The following is a 25,029-nucleotide window of genomic DNA, read 5'->3' on the forward strand; positions in this document are numbered from 1 at the left end:
TTGGGAGGGGCTCCCATGTAGACCAAGTCCAGGCGCTGCCTTTGATTGCTTATGGCTATCTGGTAGGAGCTACAAAGCAATCCGCAGATGGTTGCTGCCTACGCTGGATCTGGAGGCAAGTGGGAGAAACCACAGTGTAAGGCGAGGTCAGTTACCCCCAGTACTGGGCCTGGGATGGCTTAGTAAATGGACCAGTGCATCTCAAGGCCTGGGCCTGCCTGCCAGCTGCCTGTATAACTCCACAGCTTTAAAAGTCTTTGAGTGGTATGTGAATTGGGGTGGGGGAAGAGACCTAGGGAGTCACTGGGGTGAAGTGAACAAATTTCACCCAGCCAATGCAGAGTCAGGGTTCATGCCAGTGCTGAATCTGTGCCTTTCCATAAAAGTCTCAGATCACAGCAAAGTAAACCGCTGTCCTCTTTAGGCCTTCAGACCCTTGTGATCTGTCTAAAAGATATTGCAGCTTGGGTTGGCACCAGTGGCTTGCCACCAGAAGTATCCCCTGAAATGTGTAGTCTGCTGTGTGGGCCATGTGAGCCAAGGGCTGCTGCCTACCAATAAATATGCTGCCCAGGGAAGCTGTGGGTTGGGGCTGGCTGCCCAGAAACAGGCTGCTGTGGTCAACTTGTGGGCTGGGTGGGTCAGGGCCCCAGTGAGACACAGAGTGGAGTGAGCTGATGCTGATCTCACTCAGCTAGTGCAGCTTCATAATTGCCTGTGGGATGGGGAGGAGAGTTCAACACAAGCAATGTGGCACCCACCTATAGACTGCCTGGAGGGGTTCCCAACAGAGGGGCAACAGCAGCTGTCCCTCCAGTCCTTGCCCCGGTGCCTCATGACTCAGTATTTTCTTGTGTGTCTCTTGCGCCTCCCAGGCTGCTGACCCTCTGCCAGAGCCCAGGGTGAGTGTCTACAAGTGAGTGAGTCTGTACACAGTCCCTTTAATGAGACATCTGGGTTTTCAGTTTTTTTCCATCTCACTAGATGGCCAGAGTCCTCTTTGATTTTTATAGTCATATTTTGTGGGAACTCCTCTTTCTGGGCTGGGGAGCCCTTGTGTGGGGCCAGGGCCTCTCGTTCCTTCAAGGGAGCCTCCACAGTTACACTCTCCTTCTCGCTGCTCAAACACCATGCACAGGTGTGGAACCAGCCTCCTTCATGTCTTTGCCTCTCCTACCGGACTCGATGTGGCTTTTTCTTTATATCCTCAGATGTACATGTTATGATCAGCTAGACTTCAGGTGATTCTCCAAGTTGTTTGTTCATCATTAAAAGAGATGAACTTGCTTTTACATTGCCCACTGTCTTGACTGGAACCTAACTTTTCAATACCGCAAGTCATTCTTAACCTTCCTCAGTCTGGCTTTGGCCCATAATGAAATTGATGTTAAATAATTTTTTAAAATTTATTTTTGTAATAATGCAAATACACATACCTAGAACAAAACTTAAAAAGTGCAAAATGGGAAACAATCAAAAGTAAGTCTTCCTATTACCTTATCCCCCTAGCCTTCTCTTCATGGAGCTGACTTCTTTCAACTACTTTTTGGTGGCTCTGACTTTTTATCTGAAGGCCCCTATTAATCACCCAAATACTCATGTCTTATAAGTTCTGAAGAAAGAATAGAAACTTTGCTTACACAGCCTGGCCCGGTAACAGTTCCGCCAGTCATCAATTACCTCTTCTGTCCTATAATTTCAACCTTCTTTCTTTGATGGCTTTTTCATCTCAACCTTTTAAAAACATTCCCAGACGTTGGATCCCCTTCTAACTATTCCCCCTTCTCTTTTACCTTAAACATTCATCTTTCCATGTCTGTGACCATGTTCTCACTTCTCTTTTACATCTGATCCCACTACGATCTGACTTGCTTCTCATTGTTGCACTAAAACTTCTCAGGTAAAGGTCACTAGTGGTCTTCATATTGCCAAATTGGGTGGAAACCTTTTCCTTGAAGCATTTGACACACTGCCCATGTTCTTTAAATGTCTCCATGACACCCCAGGGTTTCTGCCTGTCTCTCTGGTTACCTTTTCTCAGACTCTTTCTTAGACTCCTCTTCTCTCTGCTCCTTAAAAGTTTGTGTTTCCTAGGCTACTTCTTGCTCTACTCACTGTCCTAGGGAACTCAGCTGACCTCACAGCTTTTATTTGTCAGTTGTATGTTTAGGAATGTCCCAAATGGATCTGTTAAACCAGGCCTTCTTAATTCCAGATCCATACATCCAGAAGCCTGGATTGCTCATCTTCACTTAGAGGTTCCACACACAGCTCAACCTAGAATGGAGTTGCTCTTTTTCGCCTGCCCCAAATATGCTTCTCTTCATGGGGTCCTCTCATAGAAGGAGACCACTGTCCTCTATTTACCTGGCCTAGAAGCCTAATGTCCCCCTCATTCCTTTCTTATATTCCATGCTGTAAATCCTGTTATTTCCTTGATTTAATCAGTCATCAAAATTTTTGTTACAACACATTGTGCCAGACTCTAGACTTGGCTTTATGGCTATAATGGTAAAATCCGTCCGTCTGTCTGTCTGTCTGTCTGTCTCTCTCTCCATATGTGTGTGTGCGTGTGTGCGTGTGTAGTTACAGATACATGTATATAGATGTGGTATCTGTACTCACGGAACTTACTGAACTAGTGAAATCATAATACTTTTCAGATCTGTTATTTAACTTTCTGCCTGCTCATCACTTCCTTACTTCCTTAATTTTGTACTTAATCTCCTTTATTTTACTTATCTCCTCCAGGTCATTCTCTTTCCATTTTTTAGGGTAGAGGAGGAGACCTCAGACACACAGGGTACTTCTTAGCCCTAGGACATGACACCTTTTCTTTATTGATTTGTACAAAGTCCCTCTCTTCTATTTATTTTTTCTTCCTTTTTTGTCTCTGCCCTTATTCTCACCCTCCCAAAAAACAGCTGTTCTAATATAGAAAATGTTTACCTTTTTGTTTGCATGTAGTCATGAAAATATATGTTATTGTTTTTTTACAAATACCTTTTTCTTATAAATACATTTACATACAGTAAAATTCACCTTTTTTGGTGTACAATTTTGCGAGTTAAAATATACGCATGGATTTGTGTACCCATTACCATAATCAGAATTCAGATCTTCCAAAACATTCCCTTCTGTTGCTTCTTTGCTGTCACAGCCTCCCTGTTCTCTAACCCCTAACAATCACGGTGTGATGTACTTTAATTTAAATAATTGTATTGTGTTATAGTTTATATCTTGTTATATTTATTTTTTCCATTCTGAACTATGTTTTCATGATATAACATAGTTTATCTGCTACACAGTTCCGCATGATGTACATCCATTTAATATTAACAAAACACCTATGAACAATATGCTATTATTACCTCTCTTTGTAGATTAGAAAAATGAGGGTTAAATAAATTGCTCTAAGTCACAGGTATTAGGAACGGAATGGGATTCCAGCCCTGATGTTTCTGACTCCATAAGTGCCCTTTTTCTTGTCCATAATCAGCTAATCCTATCCATACTATTCAAGTGTCATTTCTGCTTTATGAAAAGTTTTCTCTTTGAAAACTTTATCTCTTGTTTGTTACCTTCCATTCTCTGACTTTGAGTATAGCTGTGTGCCTTGTTTATCTTAGTATCCCCTCACACATAGTTTGTCCTCACTAAATATCAGTTGACTAAATATTAGGATAATTCAGAAACTGTTTAATAATCTTATAATGGAAGCCATACCTTGGGTTGGTCAGTGAATATGTAGAAGAAGGAAAATTTTTAAGGAAAATTTGCGAGGAAAAGGATGGACAAGGATCACTAGTCACAGTCAGGCCTTTGATTTCAGAGGATGTTTGTCAAATGCATGAATGACTCCCAGGATTTCAAACATTTCAAGCTGGGTGCCTGATAGAATTCAGGGAGCCACTGGTCTTTGCTTCCTGCTCAGCGCACCGCCAGTTAGGTAGGGCAGATAACTGGCCACCCAGGTCAGGGTGAGACTGCCAGGTGGAAATGTCCAGTTTACATTTCTTCTTGAGAACTTGAGCTTAGAGGAGAGGATGGTTCACAGCTCAAGATGTTGGAGCTTTTAGCATAGAAGTGGTAACAGAAACCTTAATAATGAAGGCTCTCCACAACCTCCAGGATGAGAAAAGAACAGAGGGCAAGGTTTGAGCTTTGGGAAATACACACATCTAGGGGGCAGAAAGGCTGAGTGGAGGTGGCAGTAGTAGTTTGGAGATTTGAGGAGTCAGGTGATTTGGTGACATTGGACAGGGCACAGTCAACAACAGAGAGTTCCAGAGGTGGGGCAGCAGAGGATGCCAAGCACTGTAGAGGGAATCTCTAAAAAGGAGATGGGAGTAAGCCAAAGGCTGTACAAGCTGTAGAGTTCTCATCTGCTCAGAGCATCTTTGGATATTAATGTCTGTTTTGAGCATTTGCATTTTGGATAACTAATATAGTCATGTGCTTCAAAATTTTAAAGGATTTAGAAAAAAAAAACTTGCCCTTGAGAAGTCCTCTTTTCTCCTAGCTTCTCATGCTCTCAGGCAACCAATGTTATTGTTTCTCAGCTATCTTTTTGGAGAGATTCTAAACATATACAACAAATATTTTTCCCTTCAGCTGCCCCTCTCCTTTTTTTTCACTCAAACTTAATGTACACGTCTTACATTGGTCTGTATTTTGCTACTCTCTCCCAATAATATATCTTGGAGATCAATACCTTTCAATATATAAGGAACTTCTTTGTTACTTTTTATAGCTGTATAATATTCCATTTTAGGAGTATACCATAACTTATTTAACCAGCTTCATATTAACAATCTATACATTACTTTTGTTGTCAAACCTTTTGATCCTTGTAAACAGTGAATGAAAAACATTAGATTGTTCTTCCCGACTCTTTGTATTTACTTTCCCCGCTCCCAAAGTGGTAGTCCTGCATCTATCCTCATGTCTCACACCTTGAAGTTCTTTTATGATGATTTTACATTTTCTTTCACCCTCTTAATCTCAAAACATTTTTTTTTCTAAATTGACAGAGTATATTCTCTTAATTGTAACATTTTCTAAATTCTATTACCAGATCTGGAGCTCCAAACACTAGTTTCTCTGAGTCCAAGAAGGGGAGCCTGCTCGCTCTGTGACTGTGATTTGGCCCTAAATTAGTTTTTGAGTCACTTTGCTATTCCTATGTGTGTCCATTTTCTGCTGTCTTGAAACTGATCCTGTTCCTTTGTTCTTTAAAATACTGTCTCTACAGAGCTGTGTATATAGTGGCATTTTACCAAAGGTTCAAGAGAGCAGAACACAGCAAACAACTCAAAATGGAAATTAAGACATCCTGATTTTTAGAAATCCATTGTCTATGCCTCCACTAGGCATGTCTTACTGGCTCCTTTTTCTGCACACTTCAATCTCCTCAGAACCTACATGCACTTTCCTCTTTCCTCTGCTTTCTGCTGATTTCCACTCCCAAAGTTTTAGTCATCACTACAGAGCAGTTTAACCATCTCTTTGATCTGTTTAATCTTCTCATATTTGGATATTTTTCCAGGTATCTTTCTGTTATTGATTTCTAATTTAATTCCCTTGTGGTCTCAGAGCAGACACTGTGATTTCTGTTTTTTTTTCTTTCTTTTTAAATTTGTTATGGTATATTTTATACCCCAGATGTGGTCTGTCTTGATAAATATTCCATATGTGCTTGAGAAGAATGTGTATTCTGCTGTTGTCGTATGAAGTAATCTATAGATGTCAGTTATATCCAATTAAAATTGATGATGTTATTGAGTTCAAATATGTCCTTACTGATTTTCTGCCTACTGGATCTGTTCATTTCTGATAGAGGAGTATTGAAGTCTCCAACTATGATATTGGATTTCTGTTTCTCCTTGTAGTTCTATTGGGTTTTTGGCTCATGTGGTTTGATGCTCCATTGTTAGGTGCATACATGTTAAAAATTATTATGGTCGATGGCCATGCTACCCTGAACAAGCTCAATCCCATCTGATCTTGGAAGCTAAGCAGGGTCGGGCCTGGTTAATATTTGGATGGGAGACCACCTAGGAAGACTGGGTGCTGTAGGCATCAAAATAAAAAAAATAAAGGATTGTCATCTGATGAGGTCCTTGCAAACTGTGAGGTCAACCAAGAGTTGCCTTGCCTGAAAAAAAAAAAAAAATCATTATATCTTCTTGGGTCCCGTTATTATGTAATATCCTTCTTGAAATTAATATAGCTACTCCTGCTTTCTTTTGATTAGTGTTAGCATGGTATATTTATCTTCATTCATTTACTTTTATTCTATATGTGTCTTTATATTGAAAGTGGGTTTCTTGTAGACAACATACAGTTGGGTCTTATTTTTGATCCACTCTGACAATCTCTATCTATTAACTGATGCATTTAAATCATTAACATTCAAAGTGATTATTATTTAGTTGAATTATTATTTGTTACTCTTTTTTTGTTGCTCTTGTTTTTTGTTCCTATTTTTCTCTTCGCCCTTTTTGTGCCTTTTGTGGTTTTAATTGAGCATGTTGTATGATTCGGTTTTCTTTTTTTACAGTATATCAGTTATACTTCTCTCTTTTTACTTTTATTAGTGGTTGCCCTAGAGTTTGCCATATGCATTCACAGCTAATCCAACTCCACTTTCATATAATTATACCAGTTCGCAATTAGTGTGAGTATCATAAAATAACAAAATAATTCTATTCCTTCCTCTTATTCTTTGTATCATTGCTGTCATTCACTTCACTTAAATATAAGCATACATAAGCCTATAAATATATACATAAAAAATATATATAAGCACACGTAATTGAATACATTATTGCTGTTCTTATTTTGAACAAATTGTTAGGTTAATTAAGAATAAGAAAAATAAATGCACTCAATCAGAACAACAAAAAGAAAAAGTAATTAAAAAAATGAGAATGGTTTAAGAGACCTCTGGGACAACATGAAGTATAAAAATATCTGGATCATAGGAGTACCTGAAGAGGAAGAGAGAGAGCAAGGGATTGAGAATCTATTTGAAGAAATAATGACAGAAAACTTCCCTAACCTGAATTAGACATACAAGTTCAGGAAGCACAAAGAGTCCCAAACAAGAGGAATTCAAACAGACCCGCACCAAGACACATTGTAATAAAATGCCAAAGGTCAAATACAAAGAGAGACTCTTAAAAGCAGCAAGAGAAAGGCAGCGAGTTAGTTGCAAGGATACCACCATAAGAATGTCTGCTGACTTTTCAGTGGAAACTTTGCAAGCCAGAAGGGAATGACAAGAAATATTCAAAGTTATGAAAAACAATAATCTACAACCGTGAATACTCTACCTGGAAAGGCTTTAGATTAAAATGGTAGGTGAGATAAAGAGCTTCCCAGTCAGGAAAAAGCTTAAGGAATTCATCACCAACAAGCTAGCATTACAAGAAATGTTAAAGGATCTTCTATAAAAAGAGAAGGGGCAAAAAAGAAAATAGAAATAACATATATGAATAATAAAATGGCAGTAACAATGTATCTATTAGTAATCACTTTAAATGTAAATGGATTAAATGCTCCAGTCAAAAGACATAGGGTACCCAAATGGATAAGAAAACAAGACCCATGCATATTCTGTCTACAAGAGATCCACTTCAGATCAAACAACATTAACAGAATGAAAATAAAGGGATGGGGAAAGATGTTTCACGCAAATGGGAATGGAAAAAAAAAGCCGGGTAGCAATACTTATATCAGATGAAATAGACTTTAAAACAAAAGTTATAATAAGAGACAAAAAAAGGCATTACTTAATGATAAAGGGATCGATAAATCAAGAGGCCATTACCCTAGTAAACATATGCACCCAACATAGGAGCACCTAAATACATAAAGCAATTATTGACTGACATAAAAGGAGAGATCAATAGTAATACAGTCATAGTAGGAGACTTTAAAACCCCATTGACACCAATGGACAAATCTTCCAGGCAAAGAATCAACTAGGAAACAATGGGCCCAAAAGACACACTAAAACAGATGGATCTAATAGATATTTTCAGAACATTTTACCCCAAAGCAGCAAAATATACATTCTTCTCAAATACAGTGGAACATTTTCAAGGATAGGCCACATGTTAGGATACGAATCAAGTCTCAATAAATTTAAGAAGATTGAAATCATATCAACTGTCTTCTCTGATCACAATGATATGAAACTAGATATCATCTACTGGGGAAAAAAACTGGAAAATACACAAACATATGGAGGCTAAATAACATGTTGCTAAACAATGAATGGGTTATTAATGAGATCAAGGAAGAAATCAAAAGATACCTAGAGACCAATGAAAATGAAAACACAATGACTCAAAATGTATGGGACACAGCAAAAGCACTCTAAAAAGGAAATTCGTAGCAATACAGGCCTACCTCAAGAAACAAGAAAAATCTCAAAGAAACAATCTAAACTTACAAGGAAAAGAACTAGAAAAATAACAGAAAACAAAGCCCAAAGTGAATAGAAGGAAAGAAATAATCAAGATCAGAGTAGAAATAAATGAAATAGAGTCTAGAAAAACAGTACAAAATATTAATGACATCAAGAGCTTCTTCTTTGAAAAGATAAACACAATTGACAAACTCATCAAGGAAAAAAGAGGACTCAAATAAAATCAGAAATGAAAGAGGAGAAATACCATGGACTCCACAGAAATACAGGGGACCATAAGAAAATACTATGAACAATTATATGCTAACAAATTGGACAATCTGGGAGAAATGGACACATTCCTAGGAAAATACAATCTCTCAAGACCGAGTCAAGAAGAAACAGAAAATCTGAGCCAACTGATTACTACCAATGAAGTAGAATCGGTATCAGAAACCTCCCCCCAAAAAACCAAAGTCATGGACCAGATGGCTTCACAGGCAAAATTTACCAAACTTTCAAAGAATTGTCACCTCTTCTTAAACTATTCCAAAAAATTCAAGAAGAGAGAAGGCTTCCTAACTTCCTTTATGAGGCCGCCATTACCTTGATTCCAAAACTAGACAAAAAACTATAGGCCGATACCTCTTATGAACATTGATGCAAAAATCCTCAACAAAATATTAGGAAACCGAATTCAGCAATGCATTAAAATTATCATACACCATGATGAAGTTGGTTTTATTCCTGGGATGCAAGGTTACTACACTATCCACAAATCAATCGATGTGATACACCACATCAATAAATCAAAAATTAAAAACCTTTATGATAATATCAATAGATGTAGAAAAAGCATTTAACAAAATCCAGCATCCATTTATAATAAAAACTCTCAGCAAAGTGGGAATAAAGGGAACATACCTCAACAAAATGAAGGCCATATATGACAAACCTACAGCTAACATCATACTCCAATGGGGAAAGCCTAAAAGCATTTTCCTTAAGATGAAGAACAAGACAAGGAAGGCCACTTTCAACACTCCTCTTTAACAATGTATTGGAAACCCTAGCTACAGAATTAAGACAAGAAAAAAGAAATAAAAGACATCCAAGTTGGAAAGGAGGAAGTAAAACTCTCATTTGCCAATAATATGATACTATATATAGAGAACCCTAAAGATTCCATCAAAAAGTGTTAGAACTTATCAGCGAATTCAGTAAAGTAGCAGGTTACAAAATAAATATTGAGAAGTCAGTGACATTTTTATACACCAATGATGAACTTTCTGAAAGAGAAATTAAGAGAACAATCCTATTTACAATTGCATTAAAAACTATAAAATACCTGGGAATCAAATTAACCAAGAATGTAAAAGACCTGTTTTCAGAAATTAAGTCATTGAAAAAAGAAATTGAAGAAGATACAAATAAATGGAAGTGTATACCGTGTTCATGGGTAGGAAGAATCAACATCATTAAAATGACCATACTACCTAAAGCAATCTATAGATTCATTGTAATCCCTATCAAAATAACAATAGCATTTTTCAAAGAGCAAGAACAAATAATCCTAAAATTTATATGGAACCATAAAAGACTCCGAATTGCCACAGCAGTCTTGAGAAAGAAGAACAAAGTTGGAGGTATCACACTACCTGATATCAAACTATACTACAGGGCTATGGTAATCAAAACAGCATGGTACTGGCACAAAAACATATACATTGATCAATGGAACAAAATAAGGAGCCCAGAAATAAATCCATGCCTATACTCTCACTTAATATATGACAGAGGAGGTAAGAATAGACCATGGGGTAAAGACAATCTCTTCAATAAATAGTGTTGGGAAAGTTGGACAGATACATGCAAAACAAAAAAAAGCTGGACCACCTTCTTACACCATATATAAGAACAGACTCAAAATGGATTAAAGACTTAAATATTAAGAACTGAAACCATAAAACTTCTAGAAGAAAACATAGGCAGTAAACTCTCTGATATTACTAAGAGAAATTTCTTTTCAGATATATCTCCTCAGGCAAGGGAAACAAAAGAAAAAATAAATGGGAATATATCAAACTAAGAAGTTTTTATATGGCAAAGGAAACCATCAACAAAACAAAAAGACAGCTGACTGGGAGGAGATATTTGCTAATGTTACATCTGATAAGAGGTTAATATCCAAAATATATAAAGAACTTATACAGCTCAATAACCAAAAAAAATCAAACAATCCAATTAAAAAATGGGCAGAAAACCTGAACAGATACTTCTTCAAAGAAGAAATACAGATGGATAATAGACATACGAAAAGATGCTCAGCGTCACTAATCATCAGAGAAATGCAAATTAAAACCACAATGAGATATCACCTCATACCTGTCAGAAAGGCTATCATCAATAAATCAAAAAACAAGTGTTGGCGAGCATGTAGAGAAAAGGGAACCGTCGTACATTGTTGGTGAGATTGCAAATTGGTACAGCCGCTATTGAAAACAGCCTGGAGGTTTCTCAAAAAATTAAAAATGGATATACCTTTTAACCCAGCAATTGCATTTCTGGGTATTTATGCAGAGAAAACCAAAACAATAATTCATAAAGATCCTTGCACTCCACTATTCATGGCAGCACAATTTACAATAGCCAAGAAATAGAAGCAACCTAAATGCCCATCAACAGACTATTGGATAAAGAAATTATGGTTTATATATACAATGGAATATTACTCAACCATTAAAAAAGTGAAATCCTACCATATGCAACAATATGGATGGACTTAGAGGTTATTATGCTGAGTGAAATAAGTCAGACAGAGAAAGATAAATAGCATATGAATTTCACTTATATGCAGAATCTAAGGAACAAAGAGCAAACTAATCAAAAACATACTCACAATTGTAGCTGGGAAAATGGGGTGAAGGGTTAAAGAAGTATAAATTAGTAATTGATAGTTGGTCACAGGGATGGAGAGCATGGCAGAGGGAATGCAATTAACATTAATATGATGGCCAGGTGGAGGGCCAGGGGAGAGAGGGAGCAATTTGGGGGATTGTTTTATGAACTGTATAGATGTCTAACCAATATACTGTGTACTTGAAACTAATTTAAATAAATAAATTTTAAAAAATGCAAAGAATAAGGAAAATAAAATTTATTTTACCTTCACTTAATCCTTTGATGCTCTCCCTTTATGTAGATAGGTTTCTGACCTATATTATTTTCCATCTCTCTAATGAAATTCTTTTAACATTTCTTGCAAGGTAGGTCTACTTACATCAAATTTTCTCAAGTTATTGTCTCAAGTTATTGTCTGAGAAATCTTTATTTCTCCTTCATTTTTGAAGGATAGTCTCACAGAATACAGAATTCTAGGTCGGTTGTTTTATTCTCTCAGCACTTTAAAGATTTCATTTCATTCTCTTCTTGCTCACATGGTTTCTGAGAAGTAGAATGCAATTTTTTTCCCTGACTTCCTTCAAAATGTTTTTTTTTTAATCTTTGATTTTTCTGTAATTTGAAAATGATATGCTTAATGAGTCATTGCTTTAGAGGGGTGGGGAGCAATTTTTCTGATTGCCATTCTCTGAACTTCCTGAATCTGTGCTTTAGTGTTTGAAATTAATTTGGGGATTTTTCCAGTCGTTATTGTTTCAAATATTTCTTCTGTTCTTTTTTTCTCTTCTCTTTCTGGTATTCACATTACCTGTATGTTAAAGCTTTTGTAGTTGTCCCACAGTCCTTTGATATTCTGTTCTGGGTTTTTTTTTTTTTTTTTTTTCCCAGTCTTTGTTCTCTTTGATTTTCACTTTTGGAGTTTACTATTGAGATATCCTCATGCTCAGAGATTCTTTCTTCATCTCATGAAAGATTTTCTTCATTTCTGTCACAATTTCTGATCTCTAGCTTTTTTTTTTTTTTTTTTTTTGGTTTATCCCTAGGCTGTCCATCTTTGCTTACATTGCTCATCTGTTCTTGCATACCATCAACTCATTAGGGTCTTACGCATACTCATCATAGTTTTAAATTCCCAGACTGGTAATTCCAACATCCTTGACATTTCTGGTTCTGATGCTTGCATTGGCTCTTCAAATTGTTTTTTGCCTCTTTTTATGGTTTGCCATATTTTCTTTATAGCTAGATATAATATACTACGTTAAAGGAAGTACTGTAAATAGGCCTTTAATAATGTGGTGGTGAGTTGTGAGGGGAAGAGAATCATTCCGTAGTCCAATGTTTAGGTTTCAGAATTTTAGTGAGACTGTGCTGATGGACTGTGAACTTCACAAGCATTTCTCAGTTTTTTTTTCCTCCCCTCTTGAGTTGGTTAGAGTGGGTTGGAGTTGGGTATTTCTCTTCTCCCAAGTAGAATTCTAGAGTGGACTGGAGTTTGGTATTTTCTTTCCCTGAGATCATTTAAGCCCTGATAATACCCTAGCAGGGTAGCCTCTGGTAAACTAGTTTTCTCTGAGGTCAGGCCTTATTAAGAAGAACAGAGTGCACTGGTATATTTCAGAATGGTTCCTTTCCTTCTCCCCTGCTGGAAGAACAAGGAGAAATTTCTCTAGTATTTACTGTTGAAGTCTGGTCAAGCTCCTGGAGATACATCTCACAAAATTGAGAGGGTCTCCCTGTGACTCATTCCCTGGAATTTTTAACTCTCAGAGTTGTTCACACTGAGCCTCCAGCAATTCATCCATTACAGTTCGGGCTTTCCTATTATAGCACTGGTTCCTGCGGTGGTTTCCACTTATGAGTCTCTCCTCTGGTAAGTTGTTACTCTCTGCATTAGCATCTCTGTCTCTCCAATCTTGGGGGCTGCAGTTTGTCTTGTATCCTCATCTCTCTAAAGGATCCTAGAAGAATTGTTATGTTTTCAGCCTTTTAGCTTTTTGCTTGTTGTTAGGATAGAGTTGCAACTTGCAGCTCCTTAACATTTGGAATGGGAAACTGGAAATCCTCATCACTTTGATTTGCAGTTTCCTTTCACAACATACTTTGAAGAGGCCTCATGTAAAATGAAGAGGCACAGATAAGATGGTCTAGCAAGTCATTTTCCTCAAAAATACAGTTCTTTTCCAAAGAGGAACTCAACTGTTAACACATCAGTATTTTCACCCACATCTTGTCCCTGTGTGTTAGTTTTTCAAGGAAACGTCCAACCCACATTCTAAAGCACTTAATCATTCATTTTGACACTATGTAAGCCAGGTTTCGTATGCAAGATTGTGTGTATCATTAATGAGATTTTTAAAAAAAGCAATTTGGTTTATTACAGAAATTGATATGTTTCTTAACCTTATTGCTCTTTTAAAGCTAAGAAGAAGCTTATGTTCTTGGTTGTTATCTGGAATTTAGTAATTCAATAGTTAATCTTGGGAATGCCATAAATATTTAGCATAATAAGGAGATTGCTTGTCTCCTTGGTTAAAGAAGAAACAGACTTTTGATCAGGGGTATGTGTATTGGCTGTATAGACTTTTCTAATGACTGACTTACTGCTTTTTGGTACATGAGACTGTCAAAAAATAAAAATTAAAAACTAGACTTCCCCAGCAGGTACTGGGCTAAATTGCTTCTTGTCAGTTGGGCATTGTGGCCATTCTTCTCTTATTCTTCTAGGGTTCAAAGAAGAGAAGCTTGGAACTACATTTCTTCAAGTTCCCATTTATATGTGAGGTTGGCCAGTTAGTTGCACTTTCAGGAAATTTGGAAGGCTGAAGAAAGATACTATTAAATACAGGGTAAAGTTGTACTCAGATGTGTAAACCAAGGCCGGTTTGAGCCAAGGACGGTGTGTAGTTTAGCAGTAACAGGCAGTCAAGCTCCTATGAATCACTTTCTCCCAAGCTGCAGCCTGAGAGAGGATGTAAACTCTTTCCAGACATCTTGGCTTCCAAGCAAGCTCTTGAGACTCACTTGTTTCAATATGGCAGGGACATGGTCAGCGATGGCTTCTCTGGCTTTAGCTCCCCAGTGGTTGCAATGGTTTATGTAAGCCTCTAATTTCCTGTGTTAAAACTGTATACTTAGAACTCATAGAGTGATTTATCTTTTCCAGACTTAATTTTGACGAATATTTTGTGGGATTTATAACAAATATAGGAGTAAATTGTGTAACAACAATGATACGAAGTCCTGGAGAGAAGAGATGGAAGTATACTGTTGCAAGGTTCTTATATGTGAAATGGTATAATATTACTCTAAGGTAGACAGTGGTAAGTAAAATATGTATAATATAAAATCCTTAAAATAATCACTAAAAAAAGTTACAACAAATAGCCAACAAATGAGATAAAATGGAATAACAAGAAATGTTCTATTCATCTAAAAGAAGGCACTAAAAGAGAGAGAGAACAGATTGGACAAATAGAAGACAAACAACACGATGGTGGACTGAAACCCAACCATATTGATAATCACTGTGTAAATTGTCTAACTTTATTAAGAGGCAGAGATTGTTAGTTTGATTTAAAAAGCAAGTCTTGACTATATTCTGCTTATAAGAAACTAGATATAAAACCACACATAAGATTGGAAAAAAAAATACCATGCTAATACCAATCAGTGAAACCTGGGAGTGGATAGTTAATATTAGACAAAATTAATTTCAGGGTAAAGAATACTACCAGGAATAAAAATGGTCATTTTAGAATGATGAAGGGGTCAATTATTCAGGAAGATATAACAATCCTACCATTTATGTACCTAATAACAGTTTCATAATACATGAATCAAAAATTGATAGAACTAAAAAGAGAAATGTGCATATTTAAAATTCAGAAATTTTAATACCTCTCAATAATTGATTTTTTAAAAAGACAAAACCAATAAGGTTATAGAAGACTTGGACAACCTTATCAACCAACTTGACCTAATAGACTTGTGGAACAGTCTACCTAACAACAGTGGAATACACATTCTTTTCAGGTGTGCCCAAAACATTTACCAAGATAAACCATATCTAGATAATAATAAAGTATTCAAATCATTTAAAGAATGTCATCTGACTACAATGAAATTAAGTGAGAAATACATAACAGAAAAATATCTGGAAAATTGCTAAACATTTGCAATTTAAACACACATCTGAATAATCCGTTGGCCAAAGAATCAAAAAGGAAATTAGTATTGTTAACTGAAAATGAAAGCATGACATTTTACAATTTGTGGGATGCAACTAAACCATTGCTAGTACTTACAGAGAAATTTATAGCACTGAATGCCTATTTTTGAAAAGAAGAAAGTTTTCAAATCAATGATCTAAACTGCCATCCTCAGAAACTAAAAGAAAGAAAGAAATGAAAGGAAAGGAAAGGAAAGGAAAGGGAAAAGGAAAGAGAAAAGCAAAGGGAAAAGGAAAGGAGGAAGGAAGGAAGGAAGGGAGGAAAGAAGGAAGGAAGGAAGGAAGGAAAGAAGGAAGGAAGGAAGGAAAGAAGGAAGGAAGGAAGGAAGGAAGGATTTTAAACTCCAAAGAAGCGGAAAATTTGAATGAAGATAAGAGCAGAAATCAATGCATTAGGAAACAGAAAAAAATAAAAATTAAAAAAGAATCAGCGAAATCAAAAGCTATTGGTTTTAAGATCATTTTAAGATCATAGAATAGATGTTTCTAAGAGATCTCTTCAATAAGAGGCCATTTAAAAATACATACAAGTATTTGTATTTACTTATAGACAGTTCAGGAAAAAAAGAGAGAAAACATAAATTACCAATATCAAATTTGAGATAAAGGACATCGCTATGAGTCTAGAGTCTACAAGTATTAAAAGGATAATAAGAGTGTATTGTGCATGCCTATATGGCTAGGAATTCAACAGTTTTCTTATAAGACTCTGAAACTATGATTTCACTTATATGTGGACTCTAACGAACAAAAAGAACAAACTAATCAAAAACATACTCACAAATATAGTGGACAATTTGGTGACAGAGGGGACGGGTTGGGAGGCTGGGAGAGTGGGGTGAAGAATTAAAGAAGTATAAATTAGTAGTCGATAGTTGGGCACGAGTATGGGGAGCACAGCACAGGGAATGCAGTTAGCATTAATACGGCTAAGTGGAGAGCTAGGAGAGGGAGAGAGCAATTGGGGGAATTGTTTTATGAACAATATAGATGTCTAACCAATGTACTGTATACTTGAAACTAATTTAAATAAGTAAATTTATTTTAAAAGAAATGAGCAACTTGAATGTGTGTGTGTGTGTGTGTGTGTATGTACATATACATTTGAACTAAACCTATTAAATAAATAGAATCTGTAGAACCTTTCCACAGAGAGAAATTTTGCTAGAATCAAGAAGCGGATTGCTATAATGTGAAATGCCTATAGACAGGGACATTTGTCAGGGAACCGCTGGCGACTTCCAGGAGCTGAGGGCCTCTCTTACGATTATGAGGATCTAAATTCTGCTGGCAACCACATGAGCCTGGGAGAGCACCCTGAGCTGGTGAGAATATAACCTGGTCAGCTCCTGAATGCAATGTTGTGATATCTGAGTAGAAGACCCAGGTAAGCCATGTTCAGATTTCTGACCCATACAAACCGTGAGATAATAAATTTGAAAAAGGAAAGACATCAGAAAACAAGGTGAATGTTATATGGCTTATTATTTGTGTGTTTAGTCAACTCCCAGTTCTCTAAAACCCAGTAGCAATTGAGAAAGTCATGAAACATTGGCATCTAACAGTAATTATACTTCAAATTATTCAAGATCAACCACTCCATAATCCAATAAAGAAACATTGTTTAGAGCTGCCAGTTCTTCCTCAGAAGGATTGAGATAACTTACCTATCCACATAAAAACCAATAACCATATAGGGTCATCAGTTCCTACGTGTAACACAAAGAAATGTTGACAATCAGGTTCTTGGGCAATTCATTCCAGTTAGATTCCCAGTATAGCCTACTTTAAGCCCACTGCAGATACTTTGGTGGCAAACATGTATGCTCATTAGTATTATGATCTATTATGTGCAATATCAAGCTGAAGTTTAAGCTCAGGCCACATCAGATACAAACCCAACCCAGCCTATTGCTTCACAGCCTCTATTTGGCACATGTTCCCAGAGAATAATTCCCACCAGCTCCAAACCTTGTAGACCAAGAAAGTTAGCCCATGAATTAGAATGTTTAGACAAAGATGTCAGCTAAAACTTGCTAGATTTGATGTACAGGTTCTCAGGAGCTGCAGTTCTCCTTAGCATTGAGTATTTCTTTTCTTCTTTAGTCAGTTTATTATGGTAATGGAAGCTATGCTACTGGTTTATGTATACAGCAAGTTAGATGATTTCCTGTTAGGCAAGAAGGTCAGCAGCAGGCTTCTTATAATATTGCCAAAGTTAACAATAATGGGAAACAAATAAAAATCTAAAACTTGAAGAAATGGGTCATTTTATAAATGATGGGCTTGATGATGGTGGTGGGAAAGGGGCAGATGAAGGTGCCAGTGCAATTCAAAGTCTTGGATTAATGGCTACAGCTTGGTCTTTTATCACTTCCTTATTTACTTCACAATACCAGAGAGGCCTCCTATTGTCAACAGTTAGGTCTGAAAAACTGCCAGGTGGAAAGGAGGGTTTGACTTTAAGAAAGTGTTGTTAATAAAAGTGCAAGTAGAAAAAAATATATATGTACAGAGGTGTTTCTTTTTTCCTTTAAACTCATACATATGAATACTGTAAGCAGAAATTGATTACTAATTGTGTTATTTTTTAAAAAAAATTCTAATAGAACATAATGTAACAATTTTGGTCTTCCAGGTTTTATTCATTTCAATTATGTATTTTCAGAAAGACATATTTTTGGTCTTAATTGTTTAAAGAGCTGCTTCACCTATTAATATCTATAGTTAATAGCTCAGCCAGTGTGGAATTTAATATATTATCTATTTTCCATAAATTATTATGAAAGATTTAAAAAGATTTCATAGTTTCTAACAAAGAATGTTATATACCTAAAATGTGCTAGTAGCATCTTGTCCATCTGTAAAGCAATAAACTTACCAGTAATCATAATTTTATTGGATAAAGGAAACCTATTTTAAGGGCATGTATCCCATCCACTGGAATTAGTACCTTTGAGAAAAGGCAGCTCTTCAGTGGAATTAACAGTGATATAAAATATTTTATACAGGCATTATAAAAGGCAGTACTTTTATAAAATGAGATATACTGGAAATCATTCCACATCACAAGAAAAGAGAATTGCCAACCAGTAACTCTCATAAACGCGGATGCAAACATTCTTGATAAGACTTTAGCAGTTATAATCAACAATACATAAAAAGGATAATACCAAATGAGATTTATCCTAGGAATGAAAGGTATCACCATATCAACAGATTTAAGAAGGAAAAAACACATGATTATCTCACAGAATCAGAAAAGGTGTTTGACAAAATTAGACCATTTATGGTTTAAAAAATCTCAGCAAAATATGAATAAAAGGAAAGATTCACATCTTGATAAAGGGTATAAAAAAAGGAAATCTATATAATTAACATCGTTCTTCATGGTGAAAGACTGAATGCTGTCCTCCTAAGATTGGAAAGTAGGCAAGAACATCCACTCTCACTACTACTATTCATAATCATACTGGAGGTCCTATCCAGTGCAGTCAGACAAGAAAGATGAACAAAGCACATACAGATTGGGAAAGAAGAAGTAAAACCATCTCTTCATGTTTGACTCTATGGTTTATGAAGAAACTGATAGAATCTACAAAAAAAAAGCTGCTAGAAGTAATAAGTGAGTTCAGCATGGTTTCAAGATATCAAGTCAGTATACAAAAATCAACTGTATGTGTCTATTCTTGAACAATTGCAAATGGAAAGTAAAAAACAATACTACTTAGAATAGCACTAAAATCATAAAACTCTTAGGTATAAATCTAACAAAATATGTACAAGATCTATACACTGAAAATGATAGAAAGAAATCAAAGAAGACTTAAATGGGGATATATATCATGTTCGTGCATTGGAAGATTCATTATTGTTAAGATGTCATTTTTTTTTTTTTTTTAAATCAAACTGACCTATAGATTCAATGATCCCATTCAGAGTCCTGGCAGGAAATTTTTTTTTTTTGTAGAAATTGACAAGCTGATTATAAAATTTATATGTAAAGTCCAGAGAACTACAATTTTGGAAAAGAAAAAAAAAAAGCTGGAGGATTCACAGTAACTGACTTCAAAACTTACTATAAAACTACAATAATCAAGACTGTTCACATAAGTGCAAAGACATTTCAACTGAGAAAAGATAATCTTTCTCAATAAATTATGTGGAACAATTGGAAGTTTGGGTATATTTAAATATAGGGTTGGCATACCCCTGACTAGTTGTAGGCAGTTGATACAGCCTATGGAATGAATACACATTTGCCTCTCTGCTTAAAAACAAAACAAAACAAAACAAAACTTGATTTATACCTTACACCATGTACAAGAATAAATTCAGATTAGAACATTATAACAAGCTAAACTAAAACTATAAACCTTCAACTATAAAGCTTCTGAAAGGAAACAGGAGAAAATCATTGTGACCTAGAATTAACCAGAAGAATACTCTATTAAAAAAGTTTTTTTTAAGCTGGACTTCATGAAAATTGAGAACTTTTCCTTTTCAAAAGACATTTTTAAGAAAATGAAGACAAGCTACAGACTAGGAGTTGTTTGCATATCACAAACCTGACAAATTAATTGTATCAAAAATATATAAAGAACTCTAAAAACACAATATTAATAAAGCAATCCAATAAAAAGTAGTAAAAGATTTGAACAGATATTTCACCAAAGAAGATAATATAGATGACAAAGAAGCACATGAAACAATGCTCAACATCTCTAGCCATTATGGAAATGTAAATAGAAACCTGGAGGAGATACCACAACACATATTTTATTTATGGCTAAAATAAAAAGAGGAGGGAAACAACAAAACCAAGTGCCGGTGAGAATACAGAACAACTGGAACTCTCATACATTGTTGGGGAGAATGAAAAACAGTATAGGTACACCTTGGAAGATAGTTTAGCAATTTCTCATAAAGTTGAACCTACACCATATGACTTAGCAAAGTCATATTCAGGATAAAGGAGAGCTGTGTTTGTACAAAAAATAGTACTTGACAATCTATAGCAGCTTTATTCATAGTTGAATGAATTATAATTTATTCTTACTGAATGCATAAGAAATGCTCTTCAATTGCCAAATGGATAAACAAACCACTCCATGCATACAATGAACTACTTACTCAGTGATAAAAAAGAAATTAATGATACATGCAACGTCACTGATGAAAGTGCACTGTGTTAAGTCAAAGCAAGGCTCAAGACTACAAATTTTATGATTTAATTTATATGACATTCTAGAAAAAGCAAAACTATTGGGACAATAAATAAATCGGTAGTTTCTGGGATGGGGTTGACTACAAAGGTACATAGGCAATTTTGGAGGGGGTGATAGAAGTGTTTTTGCATTGAATGTGGTAGTTATATGACTATTTTGGTTATAATTCAGAAACTACACTAAATTATTTTAATATAAATTATAAATTTGTTTATAAATATGTACATATTTATAAATTTTATTTATAAAATATAAATAGTTTATAATGTAATCTGCATATAACTTTATTATATGCACAAAAACCTAACCGACGATGTTAGGAAAGTATATATAGAGTATAAGATGCCCAAGTTTTGAAAGCTTTGAAGATGTCCATTGATGGACAGTAGGTAGAAGCTAATTTTAGTCAAGGAGAACAGGATTTGCTGACTTAGAAGTAGCAATCTTGTGTGCTCTGCAGACTTTCAAGTTATTTGGAAAACCAGAGACCTAAAGTTTCACAGTAGAGTAGGTGACCCAAAGGCAATGCTGGAGAAGCAGGCTGGAGCCCAGTTGTGGAAGGCCTTATATGTATTGTAAAGAACTTGGATATTTTTCTTTTAGTTGCTGTCTTAGTCAGTTTGGGCTACTGTGTTAAAGTCCCATAGACCGGTGACTTAGAAACAACAGAAATTTATTTCGCATAGTTCTGGAGGCTGAAAGTTCAAGATCAGGCTACCAGCATGGTTGGGTTCTGGTGAGAGCCTTGTTTTGGGTTGTAGACTGCTGACTTCTCATTGTATTCTCACAGAGGCAGTGAGCAGAGAGAGGAAGCAAGTTCTCTCGTGAAGCTTATAAGGGCACTAACCCCATTCAGTAGGGCTCTGTCCTCATGAGCTCACCTAATCCTAATTACTTCCCAAAGGCCCCACATCCCAGTGTCATCATATTGGGGAATAGGGTTTCAACATAAGAATTTGGCAGGGGGCACAAACATTCAGTCCATATCATTTGAGAAAATAAAGTGTGTTAATCAGAGGAGGGTCTTAGTTTTCATCTTAAGTGACTGCTGTGGCAGGCCTGTATATGGATGACACATGGGAAGGGTAAGATTAGAAGCACTGAGAGCAGTTGGTGACTTATTACATTGTCAGGCAGGAGGCAAAGAAGTCTCGGGCCAAGAGTAGAGTAGTGGACACAGGAAAAGGGGCAGAATCTGGGAAGTGGTGACAACTGGATAGCAAAGGTGATGGAAAGGGGCGAGTCTGGGGTGACATTTATGTTTCTATGCTCAGAGACATCCAAAAAGAACTAGATTTAAGGGATGTGTAGAGATAATTTTTTTTTACCAGTTTGGACTGTGTTGAGTTGCTGTCTATAACTTTTAAAAGTCTACTTGATTTCTTGCTCTAATACTCTTCACATATAGCCTTCAGCAGTATACCTAAATAATGAGGAAGCCTAAATGATAAGTAGAGGGGGACTGAAGTTGGTTGGAACTCAGAAAGCCATAGTGAGGAGTCCGAGTAAGGTGACATCTCATGGTTTTCCCATTTGCCCTGTCTGCCAGCTTTTCACTAAGCAACTGTAGCATCTGAGTTACTCTCAGTTGTGAGTCACTTGTCCACTGGAAAAGGGATTCAGGGAGGATAGAAGTACTGTATAGATGGTATGCTAGATATGGCTGAAAGTAGAAAATCTCTCCTCATTGGACAAGTGTCAGAAGTGGAGAGCCAAATGTGAAGAGACTTTACTTTGGATGACACAGGTCAGAGCTCCTGTAGAAATATATTTTGAGTAGAGCTGACTTCTCTCAGCTTGTGTTTCAGGGAGTGTCTTATCTCACCCTTACATGCTACGGCTTTTTGTGTATTCTGGATTGGCTCCTTTACTTGTTTGTCTAGGTCATGTCTGGTCCTGCTGACCTGTCTTTGTTTTGTTATTTTCTGCTAGACGCCTGGAATGTTTTTAAACCCCACCTTCGTCCCTTGTGTTTTAGCCTAAAAGAAAGTTTGGCGTGGTGGTGGTTGGCGTTGGCAGAGCTGGCTCCGTGCGGATGAGGGACTTGCGGAATCCACATGCTTCCTCAGCATTCCTGAACCTGACTGGCTTCGTGTCCAGGTGGCTTGCATTTGCTTTATGCCTTGTTATTTATGGGAAGCCCATTGGGATGGAGTAAGCCTTGGGACAGAGAAATTCTCCAGACCCAGGAGAGAGAGAGCCAGCTCCAGGTTCATTCCAGAGAACTGTGCTCAGAGTCATCCCCACAAGATCTCAGATTTGAATGGGTGTGGGAACTGAAGAGTGTTGGGCCTACAGCTTGATGTGCAGTGAGTCAGCCTAGAAGGGACTACAAAGGCAAAAACAGGTAAGATGAGCATTGGACCTTACAGTTACCGAAAGCACAATGAACACATGATAGGCTGGCATGAATGAAGGCTTTAGGTGTGCAACAGTTAACCATTACATCAGATATCATAAGCATCATCCATGAGATGACCCTGGGCTTTACAAGCCCTACCAATTATTTGACATATATATTATTATCAAGCCCACTTTACAGATAAAACAAAAAACAAAAACAAAACAAAAAAAAACAGCCACAGAGAGGTTAAGTAATTTGCTGAGGTCACATAGCTGATTTGAATGTAGGTCTATTTGATTCCAAAGCCCATCTTTTAAACACCAGGCATTATTTTCCCTTTGATAATTTTGAGCCCCACTTTCAGGCTTCATTTCTCTCCTATACCCAATTAGAATTTATCACAATCATTCTTTTTCCTGCTCCGTGCTCAGGTCCTTCCTTTACCTCTCACCACTTCCTCAAACACACAGACACTACTCATGGCATGTAAATAACTAATGGCATGTAATATGATTTATCAATATTAATTGTGAATTAGATGTAGGCATTGTGTTGGCTGAGGAAATGTGGCAGTGAGGAAGTTAGGCACATCTCTACTTTCTAGTGCTTTAGAGAAATCAAATACTTAAACAGAGCCTAAGTAACTATTGTGATGGTCCATGCAGACGATTTTTTATATTTTAATTTATGGGCCATACTTTCTTCCAGTTTGCTGTCTTAAAATTTGGCCCTTTCTTGAAGGATTTAAAGTAGACTTTGGGCCACTAAGGAGACCCATAAGTGCTGGGACCTGCCTTTGGTCAGTCTTCCCCTCCCAGTAAGATTCTAAGAGAATCTTATCTCCCACACAAATGGGAGATAAAACTTAGTAGCCACACTATAACTTCCATTACCCCCCTATTTGAAGCTCTGATCAAGCATGATGAAGCAAAGCCTCACCTTTTCCCTTTAGCCCTAGTCCTTTGCCAGCTGGCTGCCATGACCAATGCAGTGGGAATTTCTAAAGTTCCCAAATTATGTGGAAAGATCACCAGCTCAAATCCCACTGCTTTACTGCACCCTTGTCATTGTCACACAGTTCCCCTTCTTACATACCCTGTTCCTTATGACCTTCTTGCCAAGTCCTACTTTCTTTTCTGAAACCATAAACTAGGTGTTCCTTGCCTTCCTTGAATCTCCCACATGTATGTACCCCAGGACGTTTCTCCTGTTAGTTTTGTATTATTGTTGTCATATATGTGTATGTGTGTCTTCCCCCCTCTACCAAACTGTGAGCTCATTGTAAGCTGAGGACTTTTGTTCATTCTTTATGATCTTCCTTTTGGTACCTAGCACACAGTAGGCAAACAGTCAGTATTGGTCTAATTCAGCAGTGTAGATTTGGTGGCCCCCATAGGAAGAAACTTACCATAATGTCCTTTGGGAGCCAAACTTCCCCAAATGCCCTCTGCTTGCTGCAACTTGAGGGGAGCTCTAAGCTGACTGAGAGCCTTTTTCTGGCTGCCTCATTTCCTCTGTGACATCCATCACAGGAGGACCACTCCACTTCTCCAGCCTCTGCACTAGAGTAGTGCAAATGGCCAGGGCTCTCAGTCCTTTTCAATCAGGAGTCCCTTCTTGCTCTACAGCAGGGACCCCAAACCCCAGCTGCGGCCTATTAGGAACCAGACACACAGCAGGAGGTGAGTGGCAGGAGAACCAGCGAAGTTTCATCTTTATTTGCAGCTGCTCCCGAGTGCTAGCATTACTACCTCAGCTCCATCTCATATCATCAGGCATTAATTAGCTTCTCATAGGAGCACCTGTCCCTGGTGCTGAAAAGGTTAGAGACTACTGCTCTATAAGAATCCCAAGGCTTGGAGTTCCTGTCTTGCCTCTCCTACTGATTAGCCATGGCAGCTTCTGCCTCTCT

The 25,029-nt window shown here is 36.9% G+C and overlaps 1 protein-coding gene and 2 pseudogenes across 1 annotated transcript in view; all 3 read left to right on the forward strand.

The window, feature by feature from the left end:
- Positions 1 to 25,029, forward strand: part of BLVRA (biliverdin reductase A) — an 85,323-nt gene that overhangs the window by 21,233 nt on the left and 39,061 nt on the right. The window contains exon 3 of the mRNA XM_006909884.3: positions 22,752 to 22,873. Coding sequence (XP_006909946.1) covers positions 22,752 to 22,873 — 122 coding nt within the window. The remainder of the gene's footprint in view (positions 1 to 22,751; positions 22,874 to 25,029) is intronic.
- On the forward strand, positions 88 to 18,104 carry LOC112478313 (annotated as a pseudogene).
- Positions 5,963 to 6,081, forward strand: LOC112478314 (annotated as a pseudogene).

Source organism: Pteropus alecto, unplaced genomic scaffold (genome assembly GCF_000325575.1).
Source record: "Pteropus alecto unplaced genomic scaffold, ASM32557v1 scaffold673, whole genome shotgun sequence".
Taxonomy (NCBI): domain Eukaryota; kingdom Metazoa; phylum Chordata; class Mammalia; order Chiroptera; family Pteropodidae; genus Pteropus; species Pteropus alecto.